Source organism: Nelumbo lutea, chromosome 4 (assembly GCF_056320005.1).
Source record: "Nelumbo lutea isolate HS-2025 chromosome 4, American lotus-T2T, whole genome shotgun sequence".
Lineage (NCBI taxonomy): Eukaryota > Viridiplantae > Streptophyta > Magnoliopsida > Proteales > Nelumbonaceae > Nelumbo > Nelumbo lutea.
In genome coordinates, this window is record NC_142687.1 from 82,259,759 (window position 1) to 82,274,756 (window position 14,998).

The 14,998-nt window shown below is 38.9% G+C and overlaps 1 protein-coding gene across 2 annotated transcripts in view; it reads left to right on the forward strand.

The window, feature by feature from the left end:
• The window catches only part of EMB2458 (FtsH extracellular protease family), a 90,004-nt gene that overhangs the window by 15,314 nt on the left and 59,692 nt on the right, over positions 1-14,998 (forward strand). For both annotated transcript variants that reach the window (XM_088986078.1, XM_088986077.1), the window contains exons 2-7: positions 174-645; positions 1,783-1,983; positions 2,065-2,358; positions 2,498-2,767; positions 4,555-4,644; positions 4,748-4,879. In XM_088986078.1, coding sequence (XP_088842204.1) covers positions 174-645; positions 1,783-1,983; positions 2,065-2,358; positions 2,498-2,767; positions 4,555-4,644; positions 4,748-4,879 — 1,459 coding nt within the window. The remainder of the gene's footprint in view (positions 1-173; positions 646-1,782; positions 1,984-2,064; positions 2,359-2,497; positions 2,768-4,554; positions 4,645-4,747; positions 4,880-14,998) is intronic.

The window sequence follows — 14,998 nt, forward strand, 5'->3', positions numbered from 1 at the left end:
TGGCCCACTTATCACTGTTCAATTCCTCCAAGGATAGAATGAAACTGAATGGAGGTAAATGAAAAATATAAATGCAAACCTTGTACGATTATCTTCGTATTTGCATTTTTCTTTTCATAGTTAAGTTACTGAAGTTTCAATTCATGATGCTTGCACTGTCTTTGTTGATGCAGTTTGCTAGGTAGTTCTGCTACCAAGCTTTCTAGATCTGATATCCAGCGGGAATTAGAAACAGCAAAAAGAGAGTACTGGGAACAAATGATACTGCCGAATGTGTTGGAAGTTGAGGATTCTGGAATTTTCTTGGACCAGAGTACTAAAGAATTTGTTTCCCGTATAAAACGAGCATTCAAGGAGTCAGAGGATCTGCAAAAGAATCTTGAATTTTGTGTGCGAAGGAATATGAAGCAGTTTGGAGATGAAAAACGCTTTATTGTAAACACACCTGTGGATGAGGTGGTGAAGGGCTTCCCAGAAATTGAATTAAAGTGGATGTTTGGAAACAAGGAGGTTGTTGTTCCCAAAGCTATTGGTCTTCATTTGTATCATGGATGGAAGAAGTGGCGAGAAGAAGCGAAAGCAGACCTGAAAAGAAATTTGTTAGAAAATGTTGACCTTGGGAAACGATATGTGACTCAAAGACAGGTAGGCTTTGCCAGAACTTTTACACTGAACTGATAGTTTTGAGATGAGAAATACATTCGTATGTCTATTAACTTTTTGGTTGTCTTCTTCCATCTCACTTTCATCCACTTAAAAACTGGAATAGTAGATGTTCTGCAGTGTTTGACACTTTTAATTGGCCAAGGATGATAAACTGGATTTTTTTTTAAGGACCTGACATTGCTTTCTAATATTAGAAAATTGATAGGAAAAATTCAAAATGGTGGAAACCATATAAAACACCATACTTATTATTTCTTTATTAGTTGTAAAAGTAGTTTTAATCAACATTATTGAACTCATCATCATCTAAGCCTTGTCCCAACCATATGGGGCCAGCTAATCAACATATTGAACTATGTATCCCAAACAATCCTTGGCAAAAAATTGCTTACAGTTTAGTCAAAACTCCATCTTATCAATGTGTGAAATCTTTATTCTTTATTGTTCTTCTCATTTTATAGTAATGTTGTTCATTTTATTTGACTCCAATACCATTCAAGTTTAAGTCCTATCCTAGTATGATTTTTTTTTATGGTCTTAGTATGAGAATTGTTTTTCTTCAACATCTGGTCTTTGTTGAAATGCCAACTTCACTTAAAACACTATTTAATATTTTATCTATTTAGCTAGTTTCAAGATCTGTCTAGATTTTATTTTTGATCAGTAACTGTTAAAAATTTGATTAATTGTGAGGGGAAAATAAATACAGAGCAAATTGTATGTGGGTAGCTAGCCTCAGCTAACCGCCACTAAGATTGTGAATTACAAGTCTCCCTTGAGGTACTGTACACCAAAATCTCTGCTCTCTTGCCACTCCCTGTTTTGCCAGCCCATATGCTAGGCTATTAGCAGATTGAGGTAACCACTTGATACTTGTTCTCAACTCCTTAATTAACTCTTTAACTTCCCTTAGCATATGTCTGTACTTCCACGAACCTTCCTGATTCTTAAATGTCATCCTTGTGTGAAGCTGGTCCTTATCATGTGATTCTTTATGTTCTCTACCAGTTATATTATATATAGCAGATGAAAGCTCTCAGTAGGTTATCATGTTAGCAGTGCCATGTGTCATCTTTTGATCGCATATAATGATCCATGTAAATATTTTCCTGATAGGAGCGCATCCTTTTGGACCGAGATAGGGTGGTGGCTAAAACATGGTACAATGAAGAAAAAAATCGTTGGGAAATGGATTCAATTGCTGTTCCTTATGCTGTTTCCAAGAAGCTTGTGGAGAATGTTCGCATCAGGCATGACTGGGCTGCAATGTATATTGCTCTCAAGGGTGACGACAAGGAATATTATGTTGATATCCAGGTTATATTTGTTTCTAGGGAAACTTATTCATTTCTTACATGCATAATTTCTTTGGCCAGCTTCTGATTTTACTACTTGCAGGAATTTGAAATGCTATTTGAAGATTTTGGAGGGTTTGATGGGCTCTATCTCAAAATGTTAGCTTCTGGTATTCCAACTGCTGTTCAGCTTATGCATATCCCATTGTCAGAGCTGGATATCCGTCAACAGTTTTTCTTAGCAATGAGGCTTTCTCGTCAATGTCTGGTTGGTTTGTGGAAGTCTGGAGTTGTACAGCATGTGAAAAGATGGGTTTTTGAGAAGATCAAGAATATCAATGATGATATAATGATGATGATTATATTTCCTATCGTTGAGTTTATTATCCCTTTTCCGGTAAGAAGGATGTCCAGACCTTTTTCATCATGGATATTTATTTACCTTTTTCTACTCTAAAGAGTAGAAATGTATAATGCTTTGATTAGAGAACTGCAATTTTTATGTGATGACTGCTTTATCTGGAATTCTATACCAGGTAAGAATGAATTTGGGGATGGCATGGCCAGAGGATGTTGATCAAGCTACTGGCTCAACATGGTACCTGAAATGGCAGTCTGATGCAGAAATAAATTTCAAATCCAGGAAGGGGGATGATATCCAATGGTTTCTTTGGTTCTTAATTAGAAGCATAGTATATGGCTATGTATTATTTAATGTTCTCCGTTTTTTGAAGAGGAAGATTCCAAGGTTTCTTGGATACGGCCCTTTACGTAGAAATCCAAACTTGCGAAAATTGCGGAGAGTGGTATCCTCATGATTTTTTATAAAATTATGAAATCTCATAACTATATCTCATATTCAACTGCTATTGAAGAACTTTGAAGTGATGCTTCACCTATATATTAGATTCACCAATCTTAATTAAAAGAACCTCTTGTTTTTTCCTGGTTTCTGTATAATATTATTATTGCACTGTTATTGCTGTTGTTTTTTGGCATTATACTTTAACAGAATAACAGTTGAATAATGAATTATTCATATGAAATTCATCCACAATTACCAACTTTATTCATAAAAAAAAATTTAATATGAATAATTCCAAGATCTCTCCAGGGAGGCTCATACAAGATAATATTCCATGAATATCTCTACTCATCAAAATGGTGGAATCCCATAGTAGACTAATGTGGAAAGCATAGGAGGTAGGGTATAATGCTTCTCAGTTAATAACAGAACTTGAAGCATTGAACAACAATACGAATTCAATATCAAGGCTAACTTGCAACAGGAAATAAGGCCATTACCCAGTGTTGATTCCAGCTATCTGGGATCTTGGGAGGGGTAGACTGGATTCAGACCTGACCTTTAGCATATTTTCTAGACACAGTGGCCGCTATCAGACTGAACCTGCGTTGTCATGCTTGTCAGAAATGCAAGCCAGAATTTGTAGTCTCCACTTCAGATGAAATCTCAACCTAACTAGCATATAGTTGAGGGAACCACAATTTATATGGTCACATTCATTCTCCATATCTAGTTTGTGAACTACCCCAGGGATACCACTTTCTAATTCAGGTGTCTGCATTTGTTTGCAGTTAAGGACCTACTATATATCTAACTTCCCTCCACAAACATTCTTGACAGAAGAGATTACATTTGCTATATTTTTATATTCAAGTCTCCTTTTTTTCTCTGGAATAAGATCAAGAATGTGTCTTTTGTACTTTCTTGAAGATTCATTTTGAAATTTCTGTATCACTTCCCTAAAACCTCCCCATTGCCCCCCTCCAAAAAAAAAAAAAGATAAGAAAAGAAAATATTTTAAGAGCTCTTATCAAACCCATGAGGAAGTCATCTAGTCTTGGGGATTTATCCTTGCTAACTCCTCCATGTCTGCCTTTACCTCTTCTAAATTTCTAAATAAGATTCATTGTAAAGAAAAAAAAGAAAGAGATAGGGAAGAAAAGAAAATGTTCCAATAGCCCTTATAACTCTATTAAGAAGGCATCTAGTCTCGGGGCTTTATTCTCACTAAGTTCTTTCATGGCTGCCATTACCTCTTCTGGAAAGGTCTTACCAACTGATTAAAGGTCATTAGCAGAATCCATGTAACTGTTGTCTAAAGAAATGCTTTTCCACATATAGATCCTTGTAGTTTTTGACAATCTTTGTAGCAGGGCATTCTTTTATACAATAGTTGAACTTTTCAAATTTAGGTCATTAAACAACATGTACTCCAATTTCCCAAAATTTTCAAGATTTATCATACTTAACACTTGATATTCCTGAATTAAGCATGTTTTTTCTACTGGAAGGTTCTTCTACTTGTAATCTTGAGGTCCCTGGGCTCACTTGGCTGGTTCAAAGATAAAAAAATCATTCAATTTTCATATGATTAGATGCCAAATCGTTTCATGAACCAATGGGTAATTGTTTATATATACTATATAGATGATGATGAATTGTTTAATGCTCATAAAAGCTAGATTTTCTGTTTCTGTCACTTTAAGGATAATTTGTGCCTCTACTTGGTTGAGAATTTTCAAGGACAACTGACTAAATGTAATTACTATTCTGTTTGTTGTTTTGCAGAAAGCTTATTTTAGATTTAAATTAAGGAGAAGAATACGTAGAAAAAAGGAGGGCATTGATCCAATAAGATCTGCTTTTGATCAAATGAAGGTTCAAATTTTGGCACATTGTCCTTTAAGTTCTCTACACCATATATAATGCATGATTTTCTAATGAAAATGTTTGCCTGCCTTTATGGTCTGTTAATTTGCAGAGGGTAAAGAACCCACCAATAAGACTAAAGGACTTCGCTAGTGTTGAATCAATGAGAGAAGAAATTAATGAAGTTGTGGCGTTTCTACAAAATCCCAGTGCATTCAGAGAAATGGGTGCTTGTGCACCTCGGGTACGACAGTTTCAGGATGAATTGATGAAGTTCCTTAGTGATGTTGTCTTTTATTTTTGCTTGATCATGTTTATCTATTTTTCACTTGTCATATAATAAATGCTGTTACTTTATAGGTAAATCCCATTTGGTCTTTGCTAACTGACAGGTTGCTAATATCTAAAAAGCTATAAGCAGTATTTTTTTAAGATAAATAGAAAAGAAAATGCATTAAATAAGAAAAGAGATACAAGAGGTGGCAGGTGCCAAGGCTTCACTCACAAATACAAAGGAACATATAACAAAACCAAAAAGGAAAGATAAACAAACATATACAATTGCTTTTGCTTCAACTAAGCAAGACTCAAGTCCAAAAATCAGAATCAAATTCTTCTCTCTTAAAATCTTTAAACTCTGCCACTTTGGAAGAATCAGCACCCATTCACCAGTGTTGAACCAATAGCAGTACATAATCGTTCCTTCTTCTTCCCATTGTTATTAAAGGTTCTTCTGTTTCCTTCTTTCCACACCGCCCAACAGACTGCAAAAGGCACACAACTCCACATAATTTTTGCTTTCTTTCTTCCATTAACTCCTGGTCACTTTTCAAAGATCTCCTTAGGTGACTGAGGGTCCCACCCCTCCATGTTGAAGAGATAAAAAAAGAATAACCATATGCAACTGACATAAACATTATTGACCATCAAATGCATCAATCTTCTGATTCCATCTCGCAAAGAACATACCTGTTTTCCAAATAGAAGCCTCTTTTTTTTGATCAATAACAATTCATTAATTATCACAATAAAATTACAAAGAGGAAGCCAAACTTTCTTATCTTCCAAAATTAGCTTGAGCCCCAAGAAAGGAAACAAGAGAGAAAGAGAAAAAGGAAAAAAAGAAAGATTAAATTACATCTGTGCCCAAAGCATTGAAACCTTGTCAACCTCTTGTTTAGCTAACCCATCAGCAAAAGAGTTAGCTGATCTTTTAACCCATCTGATTTTAACTTCCATTTCTCGAAGCAGCCATCTGAATTTCTTCCTCACATTGCTATAACTCCATAAACTACTGTCATCTTTATTTAGCCAACCTACCACCACCTCCGAATCCCCTTCAATTATGAGTTTCCTGATATCCATCCCCCTAGCTTTCTTGACTCCTACCATAACTGCTTGGATCTCAACTCTGAGAGAGTCACCCACTCCATTTGGGCCTGAGAACATGGCAGAAACAACCCCCATTCTCATCCTTGAAAACACCCCCAATCCTTGAAGGTCCAGGGTTCCCTCTACTACTTCAATCAAAGTTTAGTTTTATGAAACCCACAGGTGGGGGAGTCCAAGACACACTCATTATTGTTTTAGTTTGGGTACAACTAGCAATCTCACCCCGCTTCCTCAGCATATCATCCACTGTATAATCTGTGAATAGCTCTAGGGATTTCATCCACTGTACAACCCTTATATGGATCAGAGCCCTCAGATCTTCAACACTTCTCTCTGCTTCCGAGAAAATCCTGGAGTTTCTTTCTTCCCATAGAGACCAGTAGACTGCTGCCCTCAATCCTCTCCACATAGTTCTTCCCCTGTAGAGAAGATGGGCCGAATGGCCCATAGGCTGTTTATCTTTTTTTATCTTTTATGTTCTTTGCTGTAATGGGTCTTAATCTAGGCCTATTCTTTCTTATGTTATGTCTTTTTAATTTTCTGCCCAACTAACGGCTTCTCTGTAAATTACCAAAGTTTAACTTAATAAAATTGAATTAAGGGTGTAAGAGAAGAGATTATGTTTGAAAATCTCTCTCTCTGAACCCAAGTTGCTGCTACCTTCTTCTTCATCTTCTCCCCTCTTGAACTCTGATTTCTGCTACTTTCTTTTGATTTTTTGCATATTTCTAAACAGTCATTTCTTCTCAAAAGGTTGTTTTTCTTCTTGGTATCAGAGCAAGCTCGTTTTTCCCCTTTTTTCACTTTTTTTTCCCATACACAGTGTGTATGGAGAACTGAATCTTATGAATAGTTAGACACCTTTTTCAGTCCAGTTGTTAGTGGTTTTTGGAGAGAAGAGGACTGAATTTGTCGCCCCCTTGATAGATTCAAGTGTGTTGCCCGAAATCCTAATTTTCTGGAGAAATCTGATTGTGGGCCCCACAGGGAGTTTGACCTGGGCGCTCAATGACTGACGGCTTTCTCATTCTCCTTCTTGAAGATCGAATCAAGTGGATTGGTGTTATGTGAAGTCTACAAGGAGCGGCTGAATTTTCTCCGTTTCTCCCAGCTTCCGGGTGTGACGCAGATTATTGGTACGACTGCATAGAGGTTGGCTCACAACATAGTTTTGTTCTGTCTTCATTTGGTGTTTTTCGAAGTTGTTTGAAATCATTTTTGAGGTGTTTAAGAAGATGAACTCCTCAGACATTGAAAACAAGCATGTTGTTGAATCCAGATAGGTTTTGGGAGCCTTTGTAGACTCTCTACTGGTTGTGACCACAGTCAAGCTGGATGAAACTAATTATCTAGCTTGGTCACAATCAGTAAAGATTCATATTTGTAGTAGAGGCAAGTGGGGTTTTATCTTCGGGAGCAAAAAGGCTCATTCAGAAGATGATCCATTGTATGAAAAGTATATGCAGGAAATTTATACTGTTATTGGGTGGCTTGTGAACTCAATGCAACCACAAATTAGTCAACACTATTTGTGGATGAATTCAGCAAAGGAAATTTGGGATAGTGTTGCTGAAACCTATTCCCAAACATTAAATGTGGCCAGAGCTTACAAGTTGAGAAGTGATGTGAAGAATTTAAGACAGGGGGAGAAACCATTAGCTGTATATTTCTCAATGCTGAAGTCTTTATGGCAAGAAATAGATTTGATAGAAGCTGTAACTTGGGACACCACTAATGATGCTGAGACCTACAAAAAACCGGTTGAGAGAAACAGGGTGTTTGAGTTCTTGACAGGACTAAATCTAGAGTATGACATTACAAAACAAAATATTTTATCCAATGATAGTGTCTCATTGTCTCAGGCATATGCCTTGGTAAGTAGTGAAGAAAGCGGGAGACTTGTCCAAGTTCAAGGGGCTGGTCTAAATGATCACTTTGCTAATTTGGGAGTGAAACCCAAGGGGGTTGCAAGGACTCCAAGTAGCTCAGGGAAGAAAGTGATTGTCTATGAGTACTGTAAAAGGCCAAAACACACTAAAGACAAGTGTTGGAAATTGCATCCTGAGCTCCTACCACTTTGGTTTTAGAAGAAGCCTGATAATAAAAGGGCAGAGAGTGCTAATGTTGCTACTGGTCCAAATAGTGATAAATTCCAAACTGAAGAGATGACGGCTAGTGTGCAGTTAGCAGCTATGAAGGCAGGATATGAGAAGTTTGGGAGGATGATCAGTCAACTATGAAGGCAGAGTATGCTAATGTGACCTTTCATTCCAGTGTTCCTATTCCTCCTCCTTTACCTCCTCGCCCTCTTTTTAATCCCAGGATGTATCAAAGGCAAAGAACCAGAAATGAACAGGTTGTTTCCCCTACAACACATGAGCCTCATGCACTTCCAGTTACAAATGAGACAACATGTATTGTTACAGCCCCTTTGGAGCCATCATTCCCAGTCCTTGATATCCCCATTGCTATTAGGAAAGGAAAAGGGAAGTGTACTGCACATTGCATTTCCAAACTCTTTTTTTATAGTTTGCTCTCTCCTTCATATTTTGCCTACCTTTCTTCTGTTGCCTCTAACCCAATTCCCAGGTTTGTATCAGAAGCTCTTAATATTCCAGAATGGAGGGATGCTATGAGAACAAAAATTGATGCCTTGCACAAGAATGACACTTGGGAAGTGGTTGATTTGCTTGGAAGTGCATGAGGCTCATGTGTAAGTGGGTCTTTGAAGGGATAGGATATCCATCACATGGACGCCCAAAGATTGTGGAATAAGGGGTGAATTTCAAAATTTTCTCTCCCTTCAACTGGGAATCGCATTCCCTATTTAGAAAATTATATTTTCAAGGATCATTCTTGAACCATAAACTGAACCAGATCTGAACCAAAAGGAGTAGGAAGGGATTATACCTGATACGGAGAAATAGTATCACCCAATGGAGGTGTTCACGCCCAAGGAAGGATCCAAAATCTGCTCCCACTGAAGATGGCGCAGTGCAGGGTGGAGTAGAATTAGCAGTGTTCTTCCAAAAGAACTTGATCCTTTGCAAGAATCAACTAGATGGCTTGTGAATACAGCTCCAACCAATATTTTGTCCAAAAGATTGGTATCAAGATCGAATCTTGATTACTCCTGTAGAGAGGAGGAGATTGAACTGCTGGAGGCGGCGACTACAAGAAGGAGGCGGCAAGAGAGTATTTGCGGGGAGCAGAATTCTCTCTTCTTGTAATTTTAGCTCTAGACAGGAGTTGTGTATTGCATGTCTAAAGGCTGCCGCCCCCTCCTCCTTTTATAATCTTTAAGGGATCAGCTCCTAATTCCATTAGGAGTTGCTAATCCAAATCATATTTGGATAAGAAGTCCCTTTAAGTGATAAGGGATAACCCTTATCTTATCTGCAGATCAGATCAACCATCTCCTAATCTAATTAGGAGGCTTTCAGATCTAATTCTTATTTAGATCTTGGACTCTCTAAGTGGATAGGGTATGGGCCCAATCCTATCAGCTGATCCATCTCAGAATTCACCCCTTTAAGTGACTAATCAAATCAGCCCAGTTCGAAATGGGCTTAAGGCCCATTTAAGGTTATGTATTTACTTAGCCTTTCCAAACTACTGCCCAGTTGGGCTTCCTTGTATGGCGTGGGACCCAAACATTGGTATACACATCAGCCACATGGGTTCGGCCCAGCCTTTGTTACAAGGCCTGGCCGAATACACTGTTATGGACAGTGCACCCCCTGAAAACCATCTCATGGTCTCTATGGGCCCAACACTTACCCTAAGTGGTCCCTGGGCCAAGCCACCTTGTAACACCCAGGGACTGTGGGCAGATGCAAGATTAGCCCATCAGGTATTATCCTCAATGGTCTTACACTTAACCTCTCAGCCCATAATGATCATACACTGCCTGACAAGAGAGGACCTCTCCCTCGGCTGCAAGGAACAGTATTGCACTCTCTGCTTATATGGATCCCGGGAATTAAAACCTTTTGCAAATCGTTTCAAAACCATAATATATAATCTCATATAAAATATATTTTGCAAAACAAATCTCAACGATTGAAATCAACTGCCGGCAGTCTTGGTTTCCATCAGTGAGAGTGCATCCCCGATCATTACCTTTGTTCGACAAAGGGGCTAATCCTGTCACTATGATCACCCACTCAGATGAATTCTCAAACTGTCCCAACATACCCAGGTTTTGACCCCCGCTAAGGATCTCACTGAATGGTATATCAAAGACAGCCCAATCCAACACCTAGTGCAGTATCATAATCGAGTCTAGGGGTCGGGTGTAACTTTCTAGTTTTGCCCGTCAATCTCCAAGGTCCAGGGCAATACTGGAAATCTGGTCTAGTTCATAGATTCAATTAATCCTACATTGTATGTGCCTAGGGTCTCACCCTGGTAGCTGAGACAGGCCACCCCAACCGACTTGGTGGCACCACAGTGTCAGCCTTGTCAGGATAGGTCTCCCTAGACCGACCCACTGGCTGTGAGCGTTCTAAATTAATACGAGTCTCATTAAGTGTCCAGTATTACATAGAAACATACCAAGGGAACATGAATCAAATATGCACTTTTGTTCATTTACAATAAACTAATAAAGTACATCATCTTGATTGAAGCTAAGGGCATACAAAACTGTCTAACAGTCTTTATTATTAAATATCATGCTGATGGCACCATTGAAAGGTACAAGGCCAGGCTGGTTGCAAAAGGCTATAAACAAACATATGGGATTGATTATCTGGAGACTTTTGCCCTTGTTGCCAAGATAACTTCTGTGAGAGTTCTTCTATCTTTGGCTGCACACTCAGACTGGCCACTTTATCAACTGCATGTAAAGAATGCATTTCTGAATGGAGAATTACATGAGGAGGTTTATATGTCTCTTCCTCCAGGGATGTATGAAACAAATATGAAAGCAAAGGTCTGGAGGCTGAAGAGATCTCTTTATGGACTCAAACAGTCTCCTAGAGCATGGTTTGAAAGGTTTAGGGCTGCCCTTGTAAGCTTTGGCTATGTACAAACACAATATGATCATACACTCTTTGTGAAGAGGAGATGATTCTTGGCTGTTTACCTGATTGTGTATGTTGATGATATTGTTGTGACTGGTAATGATGTCTCGGTAATTAATGATCTCAATTCTTTCCTTCATACAGAGTTTGAGATCAAAGATCTAGGGGAATTGAGATACTTTCTTGGCATAGAAGTTGCTAGATCCAAGGATGGGATTCTTATCTCTCAGAGGAAGTATGTTCTTGATTTGCTCTCTGAAACAGGGAAGATGGGTGCTAGACCAGTTGCTATTCGTATTTATATGAGCCATAAACTCTTTGCTTCAGATGGAATATTGTTAGAAGACAAGGGAGTCTTCCAGAGACTACTTGGAAAACTTCGTTATCTATGCATGACTCGGCTAGACATTGCATACGCTGTCATCTGCATCAGTCAGTTCATGCATGCTCCCAGGGATACTCATATGGTAGCAGCAGAGCGGATTCTGTGTTATTTGAAGGGCTCCCCTGGAAAGGGAATTCTATTTCCCAAGAATGGCCATATGAAACTTGAAGCCTACACAGATGCTGACTGGGCTGGAAACATTAATAACAGAAGATCTACCTCTGGGTACTGTAGCTTGGTGACAGGTAACATTGTCTCTTGGAGAAGCAAGAAACAATCAGTTGTTGCTCGATCTTCAGCCGAAGCAGAATGCAGAGCCATGGCACATGAAGTTTCTGAACTATTGTGGCTTAAATCATTGATGGAGGAACTGGGTATTGAGCATGATAAGCCAATGATGTTATACTGTGATAATCAGGCCACCATCAACATTGCTCACAACCCAGTGCAACATGACAAAACTAAGCATATTGAAGTTGACAGACACTTCATTCGAGAAAGAGTGGCTTCTGGTGAAGTGTGTCTACCTTTCATCACCTATGAGGGACAGTTAGCAGATTTCTTCACCAAGGGCATTCCCAAGGCTAAACTTCAGCATGATACTGGCACGCTTGGCATGATTGACATCTATGCTCAGCTTGAGGGGGAGTGTAGAGAAGATGGGCCGAATGGCCCATAGGCTGTTTATCCTTTTTTATCTTTTATGTTCTTTGTTGTAATGGGCCTTAATCTGGGCATATTCTTTCTTATGTTATGTCTTTTTAATTTTTTGCCCAACTAAGGGCTTCTCTGTAAATTACCAAAGTTTAACTTAATAAAATAGAATTAAGGGTGTAAGAGAAGAGATTATATTCGAAAATCTCTCTCTCTGAACCCAAGTTGTCGCCACCTTCTTCTTCATCTTCTCCCCTCTTGAACTCTGATTTCTGCTACTTTCTTTTGATTTTTTGCATCTTTCTAAACAATTCTTTCTTTTCAAAAGGCTATTTTTCTTCTTCCCCTTTTCACACGCCACTGAAAAAAGGAGTGAAAAGACTTTGCAAAGTTGATGGAGGATTCTAAGTACACCCAAACAAAGAGAGAGTCCACTCCCAAATAGATTTTGCAAATTGGCAAGACACCAGTAGATGAAAACCAGTTTTCCCATCAGCTTTACAAAGAACACACCAATGAGGGGACAAACAAGTATTGGGTCTCCTCTTTTGGAGCAAATCACTAGTGTTGATTCTTTATAGAAAGGCTTCCCAACAAAAACTACCAATCCTAGGAGGAATTAGCCTGCACCAAACCTCATTAACAGGGAAGGGGGGGTTACAGGACTGGTGGATTGGTTTAACACTTTAAAGAATGAGGCGCAGGAGAGGAACCGGTAGGGGTGGGAATCTAGATTCTAGAGTCTCCCTTAGTAGGGTTTAAGAAAACATCATCATGAAGTTGGAGGAGACTCGAGATACTATCAAGGTCTGAATCTCTCACAGCCCTTCTCAGACCTAGATTCCATCCAAACCCATAAATGGAGGAGGAAGGGGTAATGAAAGAGGAAACTGGCTCATTTTTCAAAGCAAATAGGGCATACAAAGAAGGAAATTGGTCCTTTAGAGGGGTCTCTTTTCTTCAAATAGAAGCCTCTTTTCTTCAAATGATCTTGGGTAAGATTGTTGTTCTTTGCAACCAATCACGGAATGTTTCAACTCTAGGAGGAATTGGATTACCCCACACACCTCCTATATCATGTCTTTCCACTTGATTTTGAGCTAGGACTTTATAGAAAGGTTTAACTGTAAATTTGCCATTTTTACTCTCCTTCCACCATCTTGCATCTGAGCTCTCTGGTTGAATCACCATCTCTTGAAGTCTAGACAGCAACACTACACATTCTACTACCTCTTTATCAAGAAGAGGCCTTTTGAATCTGGGACACTGGTAGGGGTGCTCATAAAAAAACAAAAAATAAAAAAACCTAATTAAAATGAGAAAACAAAACCAAAAAAATGCAGTTGATCAAACCGTTTAGTTTGGTATTTTTGAAAAACCAAAGGACCAGTTTGGTTTTTGGTTAATCTAGAAAAAAAAAAAAAAATATATATATATATATATATATATATAATATAATAAGTGGTTTAAGTGGTTTGTTTTTTGAATAAGAGGAGGTCAGGTAGGCGGTGTTCTCAATGGACTGATCCAAAGCACCTGGCCTAGATGGTTTCACTATGGCGTTCTATCAGGACTGTTGAGATGTGGTTAAAGAAGACCTTTTCAAGGTGTTTTAGGAATTTGCAAACAATAATAAAGTAAGCCTTGAAGTTAATGCTACCTTTATAGCCCTAATCCCAAAGAAGATGGATGCAAAGAACCCAAAGGATTTTAGGCCGATTAGCTTGGAGATTAGCGTCTGCAAAATCTTGGCTAAAGTGTTATCTTTGAGGATTAGAGTAGTATTGCCCTCCATCATTAGTCAAGCTCAGGGTGCCTTCGTGCAAGGAAGGCAAATTACGGATTGGATCCTAATAACAAATGAGTGTTTGGAGGACATGAGAAAGTCGGGCAGTCAAGGCTTTATTTGTAACTTGGATTTAGAGATCTTGTGGATTGGAGCTTTCTACTAGAGGTCCTTGGGTGTTGTGGGTTTGGAGATAGATGGTGCAATTGGGTAAAGGGCTGTATTAGTTTCTACCACTACTCAGTCCTGGTTGGGGTGGTCAAGGACTTTTTCCCATTGTCAGGTATGATGTTTGCTCTGGTAACTCTGTTTTATTTTGGGAAGACATTTGGGTGGGTATCTCTGCTCTTAAGGATCAGTTTCCATCCATCTATTTCCTTTCCCTCTACAAGGAAAAAGCTATCTCTCATTTTCTTCCAACATCTGTCTCACCTTCCTCTTTGAGTTGGGACTTTGGATTTCGTAGGGGCTTGAGGGATCATGAACTTATTTGTGTTCTAGGTCTTTTGTCACTTCTTAGCAATGTTTTTTGGACCCTCTTAGATTGGATGTGAGATTATGATCCCCTCATCCAAAAGTTTACTTCACATGTGCCTCCTTTTTTAAGATCCTTTGCTCCTCCCCGAGACAATTGGGTTTTCCGACTATAGAGATATGATATAGACATGTTCCACCTATTATTATTATTTTATGCTTGGAGGTGTTTTATAGAAAGATTAATACCTTGGATTGCTTACAGAAGAAAAGGCCTTTTATGTGTTTATCCCTTAACTGGTGTGTACTTTGCAGGGCTAGTGGTGAGGGTTGGTCCCACTTACTTTTATCCTGTTCTTTTTTGTTGCTATTTGGGGTTGGATCTTTGCTTTGTTTGGGTGCAAGTGGAATTTGATCACAGATGTACGCCAACTATTTGATCCTTCCTTTTTTGTGTGGCCTACAAAAAAAAGGTAGAACTATGTGGAGATCAGTGTTTTAAAAGGCATGGGAGGCATACGCCTGGAGGTGCTCCCAAAATGCCCCGAGGTGTATGCCGGAGGCGCTGACACCTCTGAGGCATACACCTCTTGCGCTTTTTTCATGAGGCTTCTAGAGGCGTGCACCACATGCGCCTCATGCACA